Raw genomic sequence first — 19,968 nt, forward strand, 5'->3', positions numbered from 1 at the left:
GTCCGCCGAGCAGAGAATGAACGATATCAGTTTCTTCTAACCGAGCAAGACCTTTTGAAAACATTTGGATACTGAATTGATGAAAGAGGAGCCGTTTTGATGAAAAATATATATATATGTGTGTGTGTGTGTGTGTGTGTGTGTGTGTGTGTGTGTGTGTGTGTGGTGGTGTGTGTGGTGTGTGTGTGTGTGTGTGTGTGTGTGTGTGTGTGTGCGACTGCCACTAGATGGCAGTCGCACATGAAATCAGCGAAGAAGAAGAAGAAACCCCGGTGACCGTGAGGCGTTTGTAATGTCTGAAGGAGAAGAAACGTGCTGACACAAAATGATGAACTTATCTGCCTTGGTGCACAGCCTCAGATGTTCTCTGCTGCGCATTGAAAGCAGACTCCTCCAAATATCCGGACTGGACACGCAGCTGGGTGAGATTAGAAAAATTAAGGCCGCTGCTTAAACCCAATTCAGTTGTTGTCGCTCCACTTCCTTTTGTAACAACAAATGTGAGGTTTTGTCGCCGTGCTGGCGCTCGTCCACGTCGTAAGCTGTCGGTAAACGCGTGTCCGTTTCTCTGTCCGTGCCCAGCCCCAGCTCTGGCAGTGAATGGCCCCAGCCTTCTGCCCCAGATCCAGCAGGACCCTCCGCAGGACGAGGAGCAGAGCCCGGAGCAGACACCTGGCCTCCTGGACAGCATCCTGTGGATGGCGGCCCCCAAGAAGAGACGCACCATAGAGGTCAACAGAACCAGAAGGAGAAATGAGAGAAAGCTGATCCAAGTTAAGGTGCATCTTCGCTGCCACAGTTTCTTATTATTAGTAGAGCTCCTATTGCATCACACACCCTGTAAGCTTAAGGTTTGTGGTGTGTAACGTTTTAGCTGTACAGTGTTTCTGTGTTAAACCATTTGAAGAAACACAACAAATTTAATAAATTAAACCGTTAATATGTTCATACTGGAGATACGATCTTTGTTTCCTGGCTCTGGACCCACCATCTCAAGGTTCTGATATGTCAGGATCTATAGTCATCACTTCTGCCTTGTGCCATTGTCCTCCACCAGACTGTTCAGCACCCAATTTCTCTTGGCTTGTTGAGCAAAGTTGTCCTTTGCTCCCCTCATTATTGATTATTTAGATACAATTGTTAGTGACTCCACAGCCTGAGACAAGACGCAGCTTGAACTGCTTCAATATGATACATAAAGTAAAACTGTACATATTTCAGCAATATTTTACCTTATGAAAAAGGAAAAAAAATCTTGAGCGTGTTTGCTTTGTTTTCAACGTTAAAAATTGTGTAGCTCGCTTTTGTCATGCCTATATGAAAACAACAACACCTATCAAATTTCCCACTATTGCTTTGAAAAGATCATTGAATTCAGTATTTATGGTAAAGTAATGATATGGTTTTATAGTATTTTTTTCCAAAGCATAAAATATTTAAATATGAACCTATTCATTTTCAGTTAATGCTACTTTTAAAGAGGTGTAAGAAAAAAGTTGTGTTCTATGCGGTTCATCACTTTTTAACTCCCTCTGCTCTTTCTGTCTGCTCAACCAGAGAAACATCGAGCCGTGTCCAGAGTGCGGTCATTTGAAGCAGAGCCACATCCTCTGCGGCTTCTGCTACGCCAAGATTTGCAGGGAGACCTCCCTGATACGTCAGCAGATCCAGGAAATGGAAGGCGGCCCCCTGAGGGCCCCGACCGCGGAGACGGTCATCCTGTACGAGGGGGAGACGCCGAGCGAGCAGGACGGAGGGAAGAGGATAGTGGAGCGGTCCAGGAAACGGCCCGCCTGGTTCAGAAACTGATGCTCAGGCTCGGTGATATGAGCTTTACGGAGACAAACGACATGTGTTCGTGTGTATGTTGTTTTTGTTTTTCATGAGTACATTTTTTTAAAGAAATGCAGACATTTCTCATGTGTTTCTGCTTTTCCCTGATTTAAAAAGTTCTTTCAGATGAAAGTGTCGGAGGAACATGATGTGTGAATGAACAAAGTAAAGTCATTCAGTCAGAAAAAAAAAATCATTGTTTTGGATCTGTTCTTTATAGCCTTTGATTAAAAGTGATAAACTGTCTCTTATTTCACAATAGGACTGAAGCAGTTAATGTAATTGATAAATCATTGACATAATTGTAATCAGTTAATTGTTAACTGGACTACACAGACTCTTAAGGATGCCAATCAGAGCAGTAATTAACATAATCAGAGCAGTAATTAAGCCAAAACTGTACAAAAATATGTTTACTGCATTTAAGATGAAAAAGCTTCTTTGTAAATATGTTCTAACCAGAACTCCTCAAGTGGCATTTTTAGCTTACTCTTGTTAAAAGTTTGTTAAAAAAAAAAATCTTCTTAACCACATTTTGCTGTCCATTTATCAATAAAAAAATAAACAGTCTAGTAGTCAGTACTTTTTAACTGCAGATGCAGCCTTCACTACAAACGATCGGTATTTCGTTAGAGGAATAATAATGTGCTATTGGATGTTTGGCAAAATCACCTTTGTTTTCTTATTCAAAACAGCAATTCTGTGATTTGCATTTTTATCACAGAATTCAAGTGTTGAGTAACAAAAAAAATCTTAACTGGTTTAGTGAAGACCTGCAAAATGTGCCATCATCGTAATCCTATTCATCGTCATAATAATAAATAATTGCTGTTCTTGTTAATCATCCAATTATTTCCACTTCAAACATCCAAATGAATGAGCGAGTTCAGGGCGGTCAGTGAGAGAACAACATTGTTAGAGACACAAGCATGTTTTCTTCTCGGATATAGAAACCGCATGAAGTGATACGTCTCCCCTCTCGGGACTTTTAATGCCACTTTGACGTGACCAAAGGTTAATCTGTTTGGGGGAATGTGAGTCCTTGTCACCAGAGCAACACGTGTTCGGACCAGTGCCTGAACTGGAGTCATGCGGTGCTGACTCTGGTGTCACGGAGCCGGGTGTTGCTGGTTGGAGTCCAGCATGCTCCCCCCCCCGCCGCATCACAGCGTCACGATCTTTCTGATTCAGTTTCATTCTGATCAGACTCAGGTTGCTGGGGGGTTCTCCTGCTGGAAGAATGTCTTTTAAAACACCTGGTGAGGTAAAAATCGACTTCAAGTCTTCAATAGCCTCTGGCAGCTTTACGGGATTATCCTCTAACTCTTCTGTAGCTTCACTTGACTCCCATCAGCATGACTCTACCACCACCATGTTTCCCAGAGGTGATGATGTAAAAAGCGGTGTAGCCTTTTGCATTAAAGACAAGAAGTTGAATTTTGGTCCCATCTGACCAGATAGCTTTCCTCCACCGACCCGATATTAATATCTGCATCGGTTCCGATATCGGAATTATAGCTTGGATATCGATGACAATGTGTCTGATCCATAAGGGCAGATCTATCCCATCTAGTTCTATACTTTGTGTTCTGAGCAAACTTTATTATTCATTTTACATGACATTTGCGATTCCTAATAGTTCAAACCATTTGAGAGGCGGTTTGTTTGTCAGTTTCTTTATTATTTTTTTTTTTTTGGCACCCCATTGCAGTGACGGAACAAATTAAAGTTGTGTCATTCTGACATATTTGACCAAACTTGCACAGCTGTTGGTGGTAGAGATTCCTTTTAACGTTCTTCAACAATTGTTTCTTCGTCAAAATTATTCCACAAACACCAGATTTGTGTTTGAGCCTTTCGGAATATCCTTCCACCTGTACATGTTGTTTTTTTTTTTAAATCTACTTTCAACTTCACACCTCAATCCCTGACATCTCTGCTGTGTTTCTCGAGCTCTGGAGTGGGTTGAATGCAAACGCAGGACAAGAGTTTCAAGTTTTTTCATTTGTAAAAACACTTTGAAAATGTGTCCTTTTCTTTCCACTTCATAATCACACTCCAATACGAAGGGGAGAAAAATCCAATAAGACGAGTTGAACTTTTCTTGCTTGCAATGAGACAAAATGTTGAAAAAAAGTTTTAACATCGATGTTTAAAACGCCTTTGCTCCGCCTCGCTGCTTGGAAAGCAGCTCTGAGTTAATGAGCCCGATTAGAGAACCAGTCAGAGCTTCTTTCTCTCCTCAACTATGCCAGCAGACATTTGATCTCAGGTCAAATGGGATCACACTAATCCATTTAATATTTCTGTCTGCACACATAAATATATAGGTTTGTAAACCAAGAACATCCTCTCCATTAGAATACCAATTCTACCTGTTTACACGAAGACACTAAGCTGACATCTGAAACCACATTAGCTCAACCTGTTTATTGCTCCAAAGTCTGTAAAGCTACAAATATCAAGGCTTAAATTCACTCCGATAATCCAGTTGGCTGACATCATGGAGGCTTTCATAAAGCTCCTTTTCAGATGGAAACCAACCTGCAGAAAGCCTGAGGGGGGGCATTCACCAAATACACAACAATGTGACACAGAGGAGTAAATATAGCAACAAGACGGGACATTTAAGACATTGCAACACAGAGAAACTCATCGCAGGCGACTCAATGTCCGATCTCCTTTAAGTTCTCGTCGAGAACCACAAACGTCTGCATACATACGTCCACTATGCACTGTGTGAGCAGAGGAAGGGTCTGCCTGGTGAAGTCCTACTCGGACCTTCAGGAGGACGACCTGTGCAAGAAGGAGAGCTACAGCGCCTGCTGGCTGAACATGGTGCTGGAGACAAGACCTCAGTACAGGTGAGCGGTTCGATGTGCCGAGCACGGCTCCATCAGCTGCAGAGACACGGCCTCGTAGTCCAATTCACACCACACAGAGAAGAGTTTTACAGCAATCTTTCATAGCAACAGGTTTCTTCTGACTGGAACTAATATTAACAAAGTGAAATGGTTAAAATACCAATGGGAGAATGTTAAAAGCTGCTCAGAACGGCTCAGACATCCGACCAATGACACATTTTTTCACCAGCAATGTGAACTGGAATATGGATGCAAATAGTTGTTGACGTGTTGTTTTTAATAAAATTATAGAAAACCTAATTCAAATAAAAGATAAACAATACCTTCATGTTGTTATATGTTTTAGACAATCCAAATTTTTGGTTTGATTTACAATTTTCAAACTAAAACAGAGAGGGGTATGGATCATTTTGGGCTCAATTGTAAATATTAACTGTTTTTACAGATTGAAAGAAAAAAAAATGTTGTTAGATCATAGAAATTGAAATTGGATGCCGTGCAGACACCTTTGTCATCTCTGACAGAATTGGATTATTGGTCTAAGTAGCTCAACGTTGGTTTTGATAATGACTGAATCACTATATTCTCATTTGTCATGTGCCAAATGCATAAACATGAACAATACTTGCTCTTCATCTGAAGGTAAATTAAAGATGAACCATAAATCTGCTCTCATCAATCTCATACATTGTTTTTTTGTAAGAAATTAAAAGAATTAAAAAAACTTAACGAAAGGCCTTCTTCTAGCTAAAATGATCAGAGTTTTGTTATATCAGAGTGTTGGAAATAAGAAGCCATATTTTCATCATGAACCAAATGTAATTCAATAAATTACATATTTACAAGATAGCTAGAATAACATCCTTCAACAGTGTTGGTCCTATATTTGTCTGAAACTGACTCATTTTTTTGTCATGTGAAATTTATCATCCTAAATAGGTTTTAGCCTTAACATCTCCCTGTTTTTATTGTCTGTTGCATCTTAAAGCATAGCATAAAGTTTAACTGTGTGTGTGTGTTTGTGCTGTGTTCCAGGCTGACGTTGTCAGAAACCGACAGCGTTCGCAGAGAGAGTTACAAGCAGCAGCAGGTGGTCCACCTAATGGTTGAGAGGAGCCCCAGCCAGATCCTGAAGCTGGGCATCGAGGGGGGAGTCATGAGAGAGTACCAGCTGCCGTCCTCCAACAGGAGCAAAGCCTCCGACACAGAAGAGCCCGTCGTTGAAGGAAAGGCGACTCTCGCAGCAGACAGGGAGGAAGCCCCCTCCATCACTGGGGGCCCCTGCAAGCCGGCCAGAGAGAACTTCAGAGCCTCCAGGCTGATGTCCTCTCCGAGAGAAGTGTCTCATCGAGAGCAGAGGAGGGAGTGAAATGAGATTATAACTGCAGCTGAAGAGTCTAAATAGTGCCACGTGCTGTTATTATTTATATAAAACTGGAATTGTGACGGTAATGGCAAAGATGTCAGTAGGTCCCATCTTGTGGGTTCATATTTAGATCTATTCAATAATGGATTAATGCTGTTGAAATAAAACTCCAGATATGAACGCAAGCTGGTTGCAACGGTGTAATGTGTCTCACATGAAGACCTGGACTCATTGTAACTGGAATTGTTCATTATAGTTGTGCAATATGAGCTTCCAAACATATTCTGTCTTGGATTAAAGCAGGGTTGCCCTGTCCAAAGTGAATGTTTTTTGCAGCCCATGACTGTAGTTCAAGAATTGTACAATTGTGACCCTCCAATGGCCACCTTTGTCATTTTTTTTAGAATAAGAGTTTTAATGACATATCTCATTATTCTTTAGTGGAAATTGTTGAGCACATAGTATTTTTTTCTTTTTCTTATAATTTCACAGTAAGTGGGGCTATAAGCATTACTTAAAATAAAAAAAAGATGAATTCTTCTATTAAACTTTGTTCACATGAGAGTTTTTTGTTGGAGAAAGTTTTCATTTGTAGGAAATGGACTCAAAATATTTACCCAAAAACTAAAGAAACTGTCTGCCTTTCATCTAATAAATGCAGCTCTTTGTTTCTTAAAGAAATTGTTTAATTTATTGTTGAGAAGATTAGAACAGAATTGACTTTAAGTTGGAAAAGCTTTTTGTACTTTCTACTTTGGGATTCTCGCCCAGGTTGCAAAAAGTTTGCACACCACTGGAAACAATTAAGTTGAGAACGCCCCCTTGTGGACACCGGTATTTAGTTCGAGGGGAAAAGAAAACAACACAAACATGTTCAGTTCTTGAAAAAAAATATATTCAGATTGCACATAGTGGTTGTTATCAATATATGTGTGCTCACGGAATAAAATCCATCACTTGAACAAAGTTTAAAAAAAAACAAACAAACAAGAAAAGCGTAAAGCCTGGTTTCCCAATAAAAAGGCTATACATGTGAATTCATTTTACATGAGCATTACAGTGCAGAACCATCTGAGCATTCTTGTTTTTATTGAAGTTTTATTTTACTTACACATGCAGCTTCAATAAAGTGCTGTCACCAAGATATCTCACAAATCAAACATGTCAGACCTAAAAGTATTTCAATTCCAATGGAAAATACTATAAATGATTAAAAACTGAGGAAACGGTGATACGTTGAAACTGTGTCCCAATGTTGCCTCCACCCAGAACTTAAAATATGAAGAAAATTATGTTCTATCAACATAACGTTATGTGTTTTACTTCATTCCTATAAATTAAATCAGATGTGAGTGTTAATCCGAATTTCTAAATGAGATAAAAGGGAAATAAAAATTAAGTTCACATCTCAATGTCTTCGATTTAAAGTGCTGTCGGACTCCACCTGATGTATCTAAGTGCATTTTAACTTACCCCGTGGTTAAATTAAAGCTGCCAAGTCTTAAATGAGGCCTCAGAAATTAGACCTACTTTCATCATGTTCCCATAACTCAGAGATCATGAATGACATGGACAAAAACATCCGCATAAGATTACCTTTTAGGTATTTGCATAACATTCCCATCAGATGATCCCTGTCCCACATTAACTTAACATTACTCAAAGCCAAAAACAGTAACAAAAGCAGCTTATGGAGATCACTTTCCTTGACCTGGGATTCTCCCGTCGAATATGGCTTCTTCTGCTCTTTTGTGTTTCTGCAGAGTGATCTGCAGCTGCCAGTACTTCAAGTAAACCCACATGAGGCTTCCGTTCTTCCTCTTGTCCATGTTCATCAGATCCGCACAGTGCTTGTCTCTCTTGAAGATATCCTTCAAGTCAGACTCCAGATCAAGCTCCGCGGCGACGGGGTTTTTGACCATCTTCAGCAGCATGTTCCTCTCCATCTCCAGTCGCTGATCCCGGGGCAGGATGAGAGAGCAGTAGGCGTTCTGACGCTCGATGAGCAGGCCCTCCAGCTCCCTCAGAGTGGCTGTGGCTCGCTGGTGCCACTCTGCCTCCCGTTCCAAGGCGTCACGCAGCGCAGCACCAGCGGCGCCTGATTTGACGAGCTTTTGTTTCTCGTCGTTTAGCGCCTGTCGCTCCTTGTGTCAAAGAAAAACAAAAAAACGTTTTTCTTTAGTGGGAACAAGAAATGGACAAGAATGATGTAAAAGCGGGGCGAGCTGAAGGCAGCATACCTGTTCCAGCTGTTTCCGTTCCTGGATTAGATGCTGGCTGTGAGAGACCAGAGCCTTCTGGTATCCTTTCACCCTCTGTTGCTCCTTCTCCAGCTCCAGCTCCAGCGTAGCCACTGCCCTGCGGCTCTCTGTCAGCGTGTCCCGGTAGCGAGCCTCCATCTCGCTTTTTATCACGGAAACGTCTTTGTCGTACTGGACTTTGACCTTCTGGATCTCATTCTGAGAGTCCCTGGTCCATATCCAGCCTTTAAAGATAACAGTTTTTAGTAAAACGGCCAGAGGAGCTTTTTCTGGTCCTACTGAAATTGAAATTAAGTGTATTGTTATAAAACTTCATAAAAACAGTTACTGCTTATTTAAAGAGGTGGTTTTAAGTTAAACTGGCTTTTTTTAAAAAAACTTTTTGTCATGTTATGATATTTTCTCATCAAAAACATACATTAAGTGTTGCCTTTAATCCTTCATGCATGTTTGAGAAATCCTTTAATCTCCCTGGACAACCACACAGCTGTGTAAAAGCAGCAGTTTCCAAACTTCAGGCCTCCATGGCCATTAAAGTCAGGAAACCGCATAACTCTGCCCACTTTTAAATCCAGAGTTAAAACGCCCAATCCCAACACTTCCAGATGGATATAATTGTGTAGCTTACGAAACGCAGCCAGTCCCAGCATGGGGACCAGCAGGGCGTAGTTCCACTGGTTGCCCCCACCGGGCCCTGCATCCCCCCCTCCCTGGTCTGGCTGGATGTTCCATCTAGGGGGGTCATTCAAGTTGTTCATGGAGGCTGCTGGAAGGACAAGCGCATAAAATAATCCAACGAAAACAAATGTTTTATTTATATTCATTCCTTATGTAGCTAACGATGTGATTTGCACATTCGCCTGCAGTTATAAACACAGCAGATTTCAGACACGTGTGGACTGGTAGCTTAGATTATTGACAGCTAGTTTGCCTTTAAAACCCTAAACTTAAGTTCAGTATTCGTCATTAGATGTAAATATTTATTTTAGCATTAACAACATGCCCGTGACTACCAAAAAAATAGGTCTGCGTATATTGTAGACGTGTTTTTACAGACTGTGGTGACGACACCTGAGGAGGTTTGGCAGTTTAGCTGACCAAAAACAAAGCTAGCATCCGCTAGCATCAGCTAGCATGCTGGCTAACCTTTAGGTTTGCCTTTGCGGCCACAGTATTTAACCCCAAGCTGACAACGGAAACTGTAGCTGCGTCATAATTATAATCAAACCATTATTTTATTTTCTGCATTGTGCATGCAGCCGCCTCTCACCTTGAATGAAATGCCTAGGTCACTTATGCATTTGTTCCTGCATACTCCGCTTATATAATAATAACCATTTCCTCGCGCACACCGCTGGAGAGGGTGGGTGAGTTAAACCGACTTGAATAAAACTTTATTTAAATATCACAAAACAACAAATTTTGTTCGTCTTTTAATTTTCTTACACTGCTGAATGTATCGTCCTCTCGAAACAAAAAGCTAAATTTGTTCTGTAAGTAAAATATGTTAGGCATAAATTAGATAGCTCCCCCCTCTTCGTACAGTGGTTCCGTCCAGTCCAACAGCATATTTCTTCCCCCGACATCAGAGCAACAGTTTTTCAACCGACAACATGGCGACAGTACGCGCTGCGTCCCGTCTCCTCTCCAAGAGGGTGCTCTCTAACACGAAAGCGGTTAGTAGCCACAACCGGACATTCAAAAATGATTGGGCACAGTTCTATCTCGATATACTTTGACTATGTGTGTACATTTGAGTCATCGTTTTTAGATGGGCAGCAAATAAGTACTGCTTTCATAATCGCCGAGTTGTTGCTTGCGTAACCTATTATGTAGCGTAGGGTGTCTCAATGTGACACCTCAAAGAATACAACTATCGCCAGCCCGGGGAAAAGTATTGTTATTATCGAACTATTCCATGTTTATGTCTTGCAGATGATCAATTTAGAGCAATATTTGTGAACCTTATGGGCCATTGTTTTTATTATTATTATTTATTTAACAACTTTGTAATTAGCTCCTTTCGTGGACATGCTATTTTTTTTCCAAGTGAATGTATACATGCACGACAAGAAGCAGAACAAATGTTGGCATAGAACACACATTTTCAAGCATCTTTAAATAATTCTACTATGTTATCTTGCAGTGTTATGCATTATGGATCCATATTTGCCCTCTCTTTTGCTAGCTCCTCTCTCATTGTGAAGAGCTACTAAAATGCAGTTTTCTATTCCCTTATACCACATCTCTTGTTTTCAATAAGCTTCATTATCGTGGGTCAGGCTTCATTATAGATATTGTCTTTATTTTTGCTTGTTCCTGATTTATTTTTGTTGTACATGGTGTTCAGAACTGGCATCTTTTGGTTTCAGATGATGGTTGTTGGTATTTATTGACTTTTTACCAGAAACTACTGGACCCAACCCCGATGAAGTAAATGAGATCCTCAATGATGGGCTATGAAGAGGTCCACACTTGCACATGCATCACTCTATACAACGTTGTGCCTTTGATTGCAAGCATTTCAAAGGGGAAAACTGAATTAGTATTTAGTGAAAATATTAATAGGAACATAATTTGCTTGTTTGGTTTGTTTTCGAAGTGGAAATGCTGTTTGATGCAGTTTGCTTATTTACAATGCTATGATCCTGACAAGACCATGTCGGTTTGTTTGGGATAAATTATGATGCCAATTTCAGAGATGATGGGGAGCACACTCAGACTTGCTAAACATTTAAGTGCAGCATCTTTGTGTGAAACAATATCTGTCAGCTTTTTTTTTTTTTAATTAAAAAAAGAGTATTTATAGAGATTTGAAGGAAAATATCTGCTACTGGCTCAGTAGCAGAGACGGTAGTTTTGAAACAAAAGTAGGAATAAGCGGTCATCCCCGTTTGTCCTTTGAAAATGTATTTTTTTAACATCTATCTTTTTAAACTAAACTCAAAGCAGTGCATTAAATTCCATGTTGTCGTTTACTAACATGGTAGTTTGGTGTGTCCAGTCCTTCATGGAGCAGAAAATAAAATATCTGATGTCAGAGTGTTTAGTCTGCCAGTCACTGGTCAGATCCGATCAAAACATATCTGGCAGTTTGGAAAAATTTTCTGATCCTAGTGCTTTCCTGATGTAACCAGGGAGATAACGAACATATTTTTAGCAGCTGTAAGAGTTTGATTATTATATATTAAGTGATTCCTAATAATATCTACTGTCTGTTTCCTCAACTGAAGTTGTAGGAAAATATTTAATTGAGCTGCAGTTCTGCTTTGTTCAACCAGTGCATAACATTTCTTTGTGTCATAATTTACTAACAAACTGGATTCCTTCCTCTGTTGTCAACATCGAGACGGTCACGAATTCATTTGCTTCTGGAGTCTTTTTGATAGGAGCACGGCCTTCAGTGGATTTCATGTAATCTATGTGAGTTTTTAGCTGTTCTTCTTCTCTCTCAGGTCCCTGCTGCTGCAGTTCAGGGTTCCAGGAACTTTCACTTCTCCATCTACGGCAAGAAGAAAAGCGTCAAAGTAGCAGATGATGTGAGCTCTTCTTTTTGTGTGTTGAAAATCAGGACTTCCTCCTTCACCAATTTGCAGATCACCTCTTTATCAGGAGTTTTAAACATACACCTTCTTTATCTGACTGTCTCCAGATCTCCACTCAGTATCCTGTCGTGGATCACGAGTTTGATGCCGTGGTGGTGGGAGCCGGAGGAGCCGGCCTTCGGGCCGCTTTTGGCCTGTCAGAGGCCGGCTTCAACACCGCCTGCGTCACCAAGCTCTTCCCCACCAGGTCTCACACCGTCGCTGCACAGGTACCCCCACACGCTGGCGCATGTTAACAGGACCGTCGGCCATTTTGGAGAGGAGTTTTGCCTCGACTCCGCTTGCGTCTTTCGTTCTTTTGGAGCGGCGCTGTTTGGTAAAGTATTCCTCTTGTTTCCAGGGTGGGATCAACGCGGCTCTTGGAAACATGGAGGAGGATGACTGGCGCTGGCACTTCTACGACACGGTGAAGGGATCCGATTGGCTGGGAGACCAGGACGCCATCCATTACATGACAGAGCAGGCTCCTGCAGCCGTAGTGGAGGTCAGCTCTGTCTCTTGATGGGGTTTTGTTTGATCTTTCTTTTTTTTTTTTTAAATCTTGCATATATTTGACTCCTCCCAAAGAAACCATAATTATTCAAGGTGGTGCTACAGTGTTAGTTTCTTTAACTCTATAAGAAAGCCTTCGAGGAGGCATGAGTCACAGTGATCAATGTGAGTCTCGTGTTGCTCATCTTTCTCAGCTGGAAAACTTTGGCATGCCGTTCAGCCGCACCGAAGACGGGAAGATCTACCAGAGAGCCTTCGGGGGTCAGAGTCTCAAGTACGGGAAGGGGGGCCAGGCCCACCGCTGCTGCTGTGTGGCGGACCGGACGGGACACTCCTTGCTGCATACGCTTTATGGAAGGGTGAGGACATCAGCTTCTCCCTCCAGCTCAGACCGAGAAGCTCATTTTGCTCGAACTGCATTTCACTCTCCCTGCCTTTCCCTCAGTCACTCCGCTATGACACCAGTTACTTTGTGGAGTACTTTGCCCTGGATCTGCTGATGGAAAACGGAGAGTGCAAAGGAGTTATTGCTCTCTGCATGGAGGACGGCTCCATCCACCGCTTCAGAGCCCAGAACACCGTCATCGCCACCGGGTACGGCAGGAACCCGGCCGCGGCTCAGTGTTGTCGGCTCGGGAGTCAGTCGTAATACAATTTTAATGTGTGTGTCTCTCAGTGGTTACGGAAGGACGTATTTCAGCTGCACGTCTGCCCACACGAGCACAGGAGACGGAAACGCCATGGTGACCAGAGCCGGCCTGCCGTGCCAGGATTTGGAGTTTGTGCAGTTCCATCCCACTGGTGAGAAAAGTCACAACCAGAGTCAGAGGAGAGACAAACTGCTTTAAAGTGCCACAGAAATGTGGCATAATATTGTGAGAAAGTGTTAATGTTTACATGTGTGGAACTTTGCACCTCCTATCTCACTGAGCGGCATAAAGAGAGTTGAGAACAAAGCACTCAAGAGTTACAATCTTGTTGATTAATTGAAAGGAAAAGCAGCATTGCTTTATTGAGATTGAACTGCATTAATGCTGAAACATTGGTTTCATGCTGGATGTTGTTGTTGGCTGATTGTTGTAGACCTTCATCCCAAAGGCTGCAGCAGAAGGTGAAGCTAGAGACGCACAGACGGACAGACGTAATGCCACAACTACTTTAACTTGAAATTTTGGAAAAGATTAAGAAAAACTGTGAAAATAAATTGTGACTTGGTCCAGGTTTTGCAGAAAAGAACAAGTCTTAACTCTGCATGTTTTCACTCAAACGACTCTCACCGTGCGTGTTGTAGTTTTACATTTTGCTCGATTTTTGACCCTCTGATCATCGGTGTCCAGCTTTCGGACATGGACTGAACCGTTTCTGTGTTCAGACGTAAAATGTGACAGATGTGTGTGACTGAAGGCCATCCTTGTTTTTGTTTCAGCCAGACATTTAACACCAGGCTCAACGGTGACGTTTCACAATCGTGCTCCACCGTATTGAAGGCTGCGTGTTTGTCTTTTCTCTTATAGTCTGATCTTCTTACTTTCACCTGTTGGCTAAATAAGCACAGTTTAAATAGTGTGGGTCAAAAATAGTTACGGTTGGATTTACAGTGATGAGCGTAGATAATTGAGGCCACCACTACAACCTGCCGTTTTAGATTTGAGCTCAGAACTGAAGGGTATAAAAACCTTCGTGGAGGAACGTTGCAGCAGAATGCGTCAACTTGACTCGAAGGATGACATAAATATTCAAATTTATTGTTTGATTTTATTGTTTTTCTTACATGGAACCTAAACGAGTTCATTTTTAGAGACTTTACAAAAACAGGGCAATCTAAATAGTATTGTAAGACTTGCAGGTAGAGAACCCGTCCAGGCCAAACCTTTAGTGTCTCACGTTTTAAAAATGACACTAAAAGGTATTTAGTTCTTGGAAGTAAGTCCTGGAATTCAGGGCTGCAATTAATGATTACGTTCATTGTCGATTATTCTATTGATTACATTGATGACTGATCGGATTTTTAAAAAATTGCCACATTGTTCCAATTCTTCATTTAATCACATAAGCCACTTTTTACACAATATTTAACATATTTTAAAAGACACAAATAATTAGGCTTTTTTTTTTTTACAGTGCAATAACAAACATAGTATTCCTTTAATGAAAGCTTGATTATTTGTAGTAAAAGCTGCATCTTCAACAATAACTTACTGTCTACTGTGTTGATTATTTTTGAATTGATAAATTGACAGCAAAATGTGCCTAACAGAAGACTGATGTAGCAGAATTTGAACCAGGTGAAGCTAAAATGATACCTGAGAAATTCTGGGTAGAATACATTTATAGACTTTTTTTTGTTTAATCATAAATGGAAAACATATATTCTTTATACAGTTGTTGCTCAATTAGTGCTCTGACTCTTATTCTTTCAGCAAATGGGCAACTTTAGAGTTTGCATACTCCAATTAACCGATTACTAAATTGGTCAATAATTGATTAATCACTATTAACTCATTTCAACCCTACTGGAGTTGTTGTACGAACGATGCCTTCTCAGCAGCTTAACACGTGAATGTGTGCAGGGATCTACGGGGCTGGCTGCCTGATCACAGAAGGTTGCCGTGGCGAGGGAGGGATCCTGATCAACAGCGAGGGCGAGCGCTTCATGGAGCGTTACGCCCCCAACGCCAAAGACCTGGCTTCCAGAGATGTGGTGTCGCGCTCCATGACCATAGAGATCAGAGAGGGCAGGTAGGGAGGGACGCACACAGTTTTTTCTGCTTCGTGGCTGCAAGCATGAAGCGGTCGATGAAATGGCCGCCCCACTCTCTGCAGAGGTGTGGGTCCGGACAAGGACCACGTGTACCTGCAGCTCCACCACCTGCCTCCGCAGCAGCTGGCCACCAGGCTGCCCGGGATCTCCGAGACGGCTATGATCTTCGCTGGAGTCGACGTGACTAAAGAGCCCATCCCCGTCCTGCCTACGGTTCACTACAACATGGGAGGAATTCCCACCAACTACAAGGGACAGGTACGCCCCCTGATCCCGTTCGCCGCTCTCAAATGGTCTCCTCAGACCGTTAACGGTGAATTTATTTCTTTTTTTCCCCACCTTCAGGTGATCGATCACACCAACGGCGAGGACAAGGTGGTTCCTGGGCTGTACGCCTGCGGTGAGGCGGCTTGTGCCAGCGTGCACGGCGCTAACAGGCTGGGCGCTAACTCCCTGCTGGACCTGGTGGTGTTCGGGAGAGCCTGCGCGCTAACGATCGCAGAGGAGCATAAACCGGGTAAGACTTCTCTGCTTCTGCGGCAGACAACGTGACTGATGGGTCAATGTGTTAAACTAGCAGTGTTCCATGCGAAATCACTGCTAACGCTTGTTTACGTCGCTGTAGGAGAGAAGCTATCCCCGCTGAAGCCCAGCGCGGGAGAGGAGTCTGTGGCCAACCTGGACAAGCTGAGATTTGCTAATGGAAGTCTGAGAACATCAGAGATCAGGCTGAACATGCAGAAGGTGAACACTTTGAACACAAACTCAGCAGTCCACCGTGGATTTGATAGAACGTGTTCTTCCAAAAGCTAAAATTGTTTTATTTCCCCGCGCCCAGACCATGCAGAACCACGCCGCCGTCTTCCGTACCGGCTCTGTTCTGAAGGAGGGATGCGATAAGATGGCCGACGTCTACCAGAGCATGGAGAAGATCAAAACGTTTGACAGAGGTAGGCGTCTGCCGTCGTCTTTGCACTCTGGGTCCATCTGTGGCTGTGTGGGGAATGGACTGAGGTGGATTTATTTATTTTTTTTTTGTGTGTGTGTGTGTGTGTGTATGTGTGTGTGTGTGTGTTAGGCATCGTGTGGAACACAGATTTGGTGGAGTCACTCGAGCTGCAAAACCTGATGCTGAACGCCGTCCAAACCATCAACGCTGCTGAGCAAAGAAAGGAGAGCAGGGGCGCCCACGCCAGAGAGGACTTCAAAGTTAGTCCTTAGATTTATATATATATATATTTTTACGTTACTGATCTTTGTATTTCCGTTTCTTCGCTCATTTAAAGTAATTGTGACTGCATACTTTCATCTTACTATGATCAGTTGAGCATGGTCAAATGCAAAGCAGGCTGATTTGTTAGAAAAATGTAGTTTCATTTTCTGACCACTTGGGGGCGATACACACGTTCTGGATATTTGAGTTTGTTTCAGAAAATGTTCAATATGATATTTAAAGCCAGGAATGTAGCATTTCCAGATACACAAACACACACTGTTGGACGACAAAACTGTGAAAATTTCATTCATTTGTTGCACCTGTGGTTCCGTTCTCACCCCAGTCTGTCAACATGGCGACTTGATCAGCTCGTTTTGTGTTTCAGGATCGTATTGACGAGTACGACTACTCCAAGCCCCTGGAGGGTCAGCAGAAGAAGCCCTTCGAGCAGCACTGGAGGAAGCACACCATGTCATACGTGGACCCCAAGACCGGAAAGGTATCACAGCTCTGGTTTGTCGTCATCTCACCGTCATTAGCGATGTCTAACGCGCCTCTCATTCCGACCAATCCCAGGTGACGCTGAGGTACCGCCGTGTCATCGACAGCTCTCTGAACGAACAGGACTGCGCCCACGTTCCTCCTGCCATCCGCTCGTACTAAGAAGATCTCCCCCCCACCCCCACACAGAAGGATCATAAACTGCTATTTAAAAACACAATATATTTCAACAGAGAAGATGGTTCATGTTGCATATCTGTAACCATTTAGCGATGCTGATCATAAAAACTGCCATTTTCAGACGTTGGCGTCACATTCCTGCCTCTGTCCTTCTTGCCTGTTTAGCCTCGACTTATCTCAGCAAAGGTCTGGTGGATTCTCACACACCGCCGGAGCTCTCGGTTCTGGTCCATATCAGAAATTCGAGCTAAATCTGACTAATGTTAAATAACAGAAAAAAATGAACAGCGAACAAATTTCAGTAGCCAAGCTCTGCTTTCTGTGATGACGCCATCTTCTCTCGCTTGTGTCGTTCTAAGTAGCTCTGCGATTTAAGACAGTGGGGATGAATGTAAGTCGGCGCGCGCACGCCGCTGAACGAGAGGGAAGGTTTTAAGTGTAAATATTTCACAAATCTACAATCGATGTGCTTAGCCGTACGCACCCGTCATCATCCATCATCTGCAGGTCACTGGTGTGTGATCGGCACACGGCTTCTGTTCAGCAACAAATCGGCTAAAAGTCCTGAGTGAGCTTCAGCTTTCTGTATCTGTGTCAGTAAAAATGTTAACCAAAAGTAGCAGTTTGAAGATCTTTAACCACATTTACATGTCAGCTGATGGAACAAGGACAACTTTGCATGTTCTGCTGTCCTCCTCCGAGGACTTTTTGCACAAGAGGTCAGCGAGTGCCTTTGTCAGAGTGACGAAAGGGGAAACGCTCCTTCCATTCAACAGACAGAACGAAGCTGCGTATGTCTGGGGTTGAATTACACCTGAACAGACATAATCCAAACCCAGGAAGTCTGCATGGATCTGAAGGTGGAAGAAAAGCTCGGTTCAGAAAAAAATGAAACGCATTGATCTTTATGTTTTGAATTGATTAAAGGGTGACTTAAGTTATTTTCTTGTTTGAGGGGTGGAAAAGTGACTTTATTTTCTCTTTTTTCCCCCCCATTTGTATTTGTCTTCATATATTCAATAAAGTTTATGCCATGCATAGAATCAAAAGCTCTTTGTTTTACCTTGTGGAATTAAAAGCGACAACGAAAAACAGCAATGGGTACTTCATTTTTTTAAACTCATTTTGAAGTCAAACGTTTTTGCTTTCTACTGTTAAATATCTCCGAAATTATGTTGCGTTTTTTTCCCAAGAGGTCAACTAAAAATTGCGGCTATGTGCAAGTTTTATTTTGGTGGACTGAGAGGGGAAATGGCTACTTTGTCACGTCTTCAAATGACGATTATAAAAATGAGAAAATACCAGAGTAACAGCTCACATGAAGTTCTTTGTAGTTACTTTTTAACATTTATTTTTTCTCGACCAAAGACGACGCAATACGTCAATGCATTCGGAAAACAATCTATCAGGCGTTGCAGGGTTTGTGTTTTTTTTTTATTTATTATTCTTTAGTTGCATTAAAAAGTGTGTAATGATGAAACGTACCACCAATTCGTTTTATTTATTTTTTTTATTTTTTTTTGTCATTGTTTACAGGTGCGGCAGGTTTATGTTTCTCAGATTACCCAGCAGGGGGCCCTACACAGCCAGAGATATGGGTGGATTAGTTTGGGTCACCCTGTCAGCAGAAAGACCAAACTGTCACTAAATTCACTGCTTGAGCCACTTTTACCAGCAACATCTGAATAGAATTCAAGTCAGGATTTTCACTAGGCCAAACTTTTCACTTTATCTATTGTTTTCTTTTAGTGCAGCCATTCAGCAGCGGAGTTGCTGGCGTGTTTGGATCATGAAGGTCGTTCTCCAAGATGTTTTGGTCGACAGCAGGATCCATAGCTCCATTTATCTCAGCGAGTCTTCCAGGTCTCGAAGCAGCAGAACAGAACCAGAACATCACACTGGCGTCATGCCAGCATCACACGGTGGTTGGTATGATGCTCTTTTTCTGAAGCGCTGCGTTGCCTCTATGTCAGATCTAATGGGACACACACCTCGCAAAGAGTTCAGCTTTAGTCTCTTCAGCCCAGTCTCTCACGAGGGGAAAGACATCAGCAAGTTCCTGCGGCGCAGTATCACTTCTGCACCCACAGCGTCTGCTGTGACTGCAGTCACAAAACCACCAACAACCCCGCCAAAACACACACACACACACACACACACACACACACACACACACACACACACACACACACACACACACACACACACACACACACACACACACACACACACACACACACTCTTCTTAAACCCATTTAGACTTGTTCTGGTTTCTGGAATTTCAAAAGTGGAAGTAAATGTCTGAATAATATTATTACACTGAGGAGATTTCTTTAAGTCACAACCTGTTTACGCCTTAACACATATAGTTGTTTACTTTCAGAAAAATACCTGCTTGAATACCATGTCAAAAACATTTCAGTGAGAAGTACTGAGACCATGTTTATTGCGATAGTGTCCCACTTTCACAGAATGTGTGTGTGCGTGTGTGTGTGTGTGTGTGTGTGGGGGGGGGTGTCTGAGGGGCCCACCACATGCGTCCCGGAAAAAAAAGCTGAGTGAAGCTGTACACTGACAGTGATCTCGTAATTTGGAGGATGTTTGCAGAAACTTGACTCCTGTAGAGCTGTAGAGGTGTCAGACATGCACAACCACAGCTCTTTTTTTTTTTTGATATCATTAATGTCATGAACCTCCGTGACGCGATGCTGTAAGGTTAGTACAAAGCGGTGCGGAAGGGAAGTGTTTCACTAGTACAATTTGACACAGTGTGGCTTGTGTGAAGGAGAAAATGTTTTATTTGTGTATCACATGAATGTAATGTTGCTGTATCACAGTCAAGATGTTTTTCTGTGCGGCTGCAGAGGGTGTGCAAACTAATTGAACAAG

The 19,968-nt window shown here is 42.4% G+C and overlaps 4 protein-coding genes across 5 annotated transcripts; 3 read left to right on the forward strand and 1 right to left on the reverse strand.

Annotated features, from left to right (window-relative positions):
• The first annotated feature begins 242 nt into the window (after window positions 1–242).
• On the forward strand, window positions 243–2,403 carry mrpl32 (mitochondrial ribosomal protein L32). The gene is made up of 3 exons (XM_055042064.1): window positions 243–422; window positions 583–779; window positions 1,558–2,403. Exons 1-3 carry the CDS (start codon window positions 326–328, stop codon window positions 1,807–1,809), a joined length of 546 nt encoding a protein of 181 aa, XP_054898039.1. The 5' UTR covers window positions 243–325; the 3' UTR covers window positions 1,810–2,403.
• Window positions 2,404–4,466: 2,063 nt separating this feature from the next.
• zmp:0000000930 (uncharacterized) lies at window positions 4,467–6,243 on the forward strand. Its single transcript, XM_055042325.1, has 2 exons — window positions 4,467–4,697; window positions 5,733–6,243. The coding sequence occupies exons 1-2, from the start codon at window positions 4,564–4,566 to the stop codon at window positions 6,064–6,066; spliced, it is 468 nt and encodes a 155-aa protein (XP_054898300.1). The 5' UTR covers window positions 4,467–4,563; the 3' UTR covers window positions 6,067–6,243.
• A 693-nt stretch (window positions 6,244–6,936) lies between these two features.
• Window positions 6,937–9,670, reverse strand: ccdc127a (coiled-coil domain containing 127a). Of its 2 annotated transcripts, none has more exons than XM_055042322.1 (4): window positions 9,595–9,670; window positions 8,953–9,090; window positions 8,304–8,548; window positions 6,937–8,207 (listed from the first exon to the last, which is right to left on the reverse strand). In XM_055042322.1, exons 2-4 carry the CDS (start codon window positions 9,080–9,082, stop codon window positions 7,761–7,763), a joined length of 822 nt encoding a protein of 273 aa, XP_054898297.1. In that variant the 5' UTR covers window positions 9,083–9,090; window positions 9,595–9,670; the 3' UTR covers window positions 6,937–7,760. The 2 variants fall into 2 exon arrangements, with proteins under 2 accessions (XP_054898297.1, XP_054898298.1); XM_055042323.1 differs by having other exon boundaries at window positions 8,953–9,087; window positions 9,595–9,656.
• Window positions 9,671–9,925: 255 nt separating this feature from the next.
• sdha (succinate dehydrogenase complex, subunit A, flavoprotein (Fp)) lies at window positions 9,926–17,201 on the forward strand. Its single transcript, XM_055042208.1, has 15 exons — window positions 9,926–10,000; window positions 11,780–11,863; window positions 11,977–12,138; window positions 12,270–12,413; window positions 12,616–12,780; window positions 12,867–13,015; window positions 13,098–13,222; window positions 14,992–15,160; window positions 15,245–15,440; window positions 15,528–15,699; window positions 15,808–15,926; window positions 16,021–16,132; window positions 16,261–16,391; window positions 16,784–16,897; window positions 16,975–17,201. Exons 1-15 carry the CDS (start codon window positions 9,938–9,940, stop codon window positions 17,059–17,061), a joined length of 1,992 nt encoding a protein of 663 aa, XP_054898183.1. The 5' UTR covers window positions 9,926–9,937; the 3' UTR covers window positions 17,062–17,201.
• Window positions 17,202–19,968: the final 2,767 nt, after the last annotated feature.

Source organism: Poeciliopsis prolifica, unplaced genomic scaffold, assembly GCF_027474105.1.
Source record: "Poeciliopsis prolifica strain line A6 unplaced genomic scaffold, Auburn_PproV2 SCAFFOLD017, whole genome shotgun sequence".
In the NCBI taxonomy this organism is placed as follows: Eukaryota; Metazoa; Chordata; class Actinopteri; order Cyprinodontiformes; family Poeciliidae; genus Poeciliopsis; species Poeciliopsis prolifica.

What these genes read in the sequence shown, in the direction of transcription:
- mrpl32 (XM_055042064.1), top strand. Translation starts at nt 326, where the DNA reads ATGATGAACTTATCTGCCTTGGTGCACAGCCTCAGATGTTCTCTGCTG. An exon ending in CGGACTGGACACGCAGCTGG is followed by an intron (nt 423 to 582) that starts GTGAGATTAGAA and finishes GTCCGTGCCCAG; the next exon opens with CCCCAGCTCTGGCAGTGAAT. An exon ending in GAAAGCTGATCCAAGTTAAG is followed by an intron (nt 780 to 1,557) that starts GTGCATCTTCGC and finishes CTGCTCAACCAG; the next exon opens with AGAAACATCGAGCCGTGTCC.
- zmp:0000000930 (XM_055042325.1), top strand. Translation starts at nt 4,564, where the DNA reads ATGCACTGTGTGAGCAGAGGAAGGGTCTGCCTGGTGAAGTCCTACTCG. An exon ending in GAGACAAGACCTCAGTACAG is followed by an intron (nt 4,698 to 5,732) that starts GTGAGCGGTTCG and finishes GCTGTGTTCCAG; the next exon opens with GCTGACGTTGTCAGAAACCG.
- ccdc127a (XM_055042322.1), bottom strand. Translation starts at nt 9,082, where the DNA reads ATGAACAACTTGAATGACCCCCCTAGATGGAACATCCAGCCAGACCAG. An exon ending in GCTGGGACTGGCTGCGTTTC is followed by an intron (nt 8,549 to 8,952) that starts GTAAGCTACACA and finishes TTATCTTTAAAG; the next exon opens with GCTGGATATGGACCAGGGAC. An exon ending in AACGGAAACAGCTGGAACAG is followed by an intron (nt 8,208 to 8,303) that starts GTATGCTGCCTT and finishes CTTTGACACAAG; the next exon opens with GAGCGACAGGCGCTAAACGA.
- sdha (XM_055042208.1), top strand. Translation starts at nt 9,938, where the DNA reads ATGGCGACAGTACGCGCTGCGTCCCGTCTCCTCTCCAAGAGGGTGCTC. An exon ending in GCGTCAAAGTAGCAGATGAT is followed by an intron (nt 11,864 to 11,976) that starts GTGAGCTCTTCT and finishes GACTGTCTCCAG; the next exon opens with ATCTCCACTCAGTATCCTGT. An exon ending in ATAGAGATCAGAGAGGGCAG is followed by an intron (nt 15,161 to 15,244) that starts GTAGGGAGGGAC and finishes CACTCTCTGCAG; the next exon opens with AGGTGTGGGTCCGGACAAGG.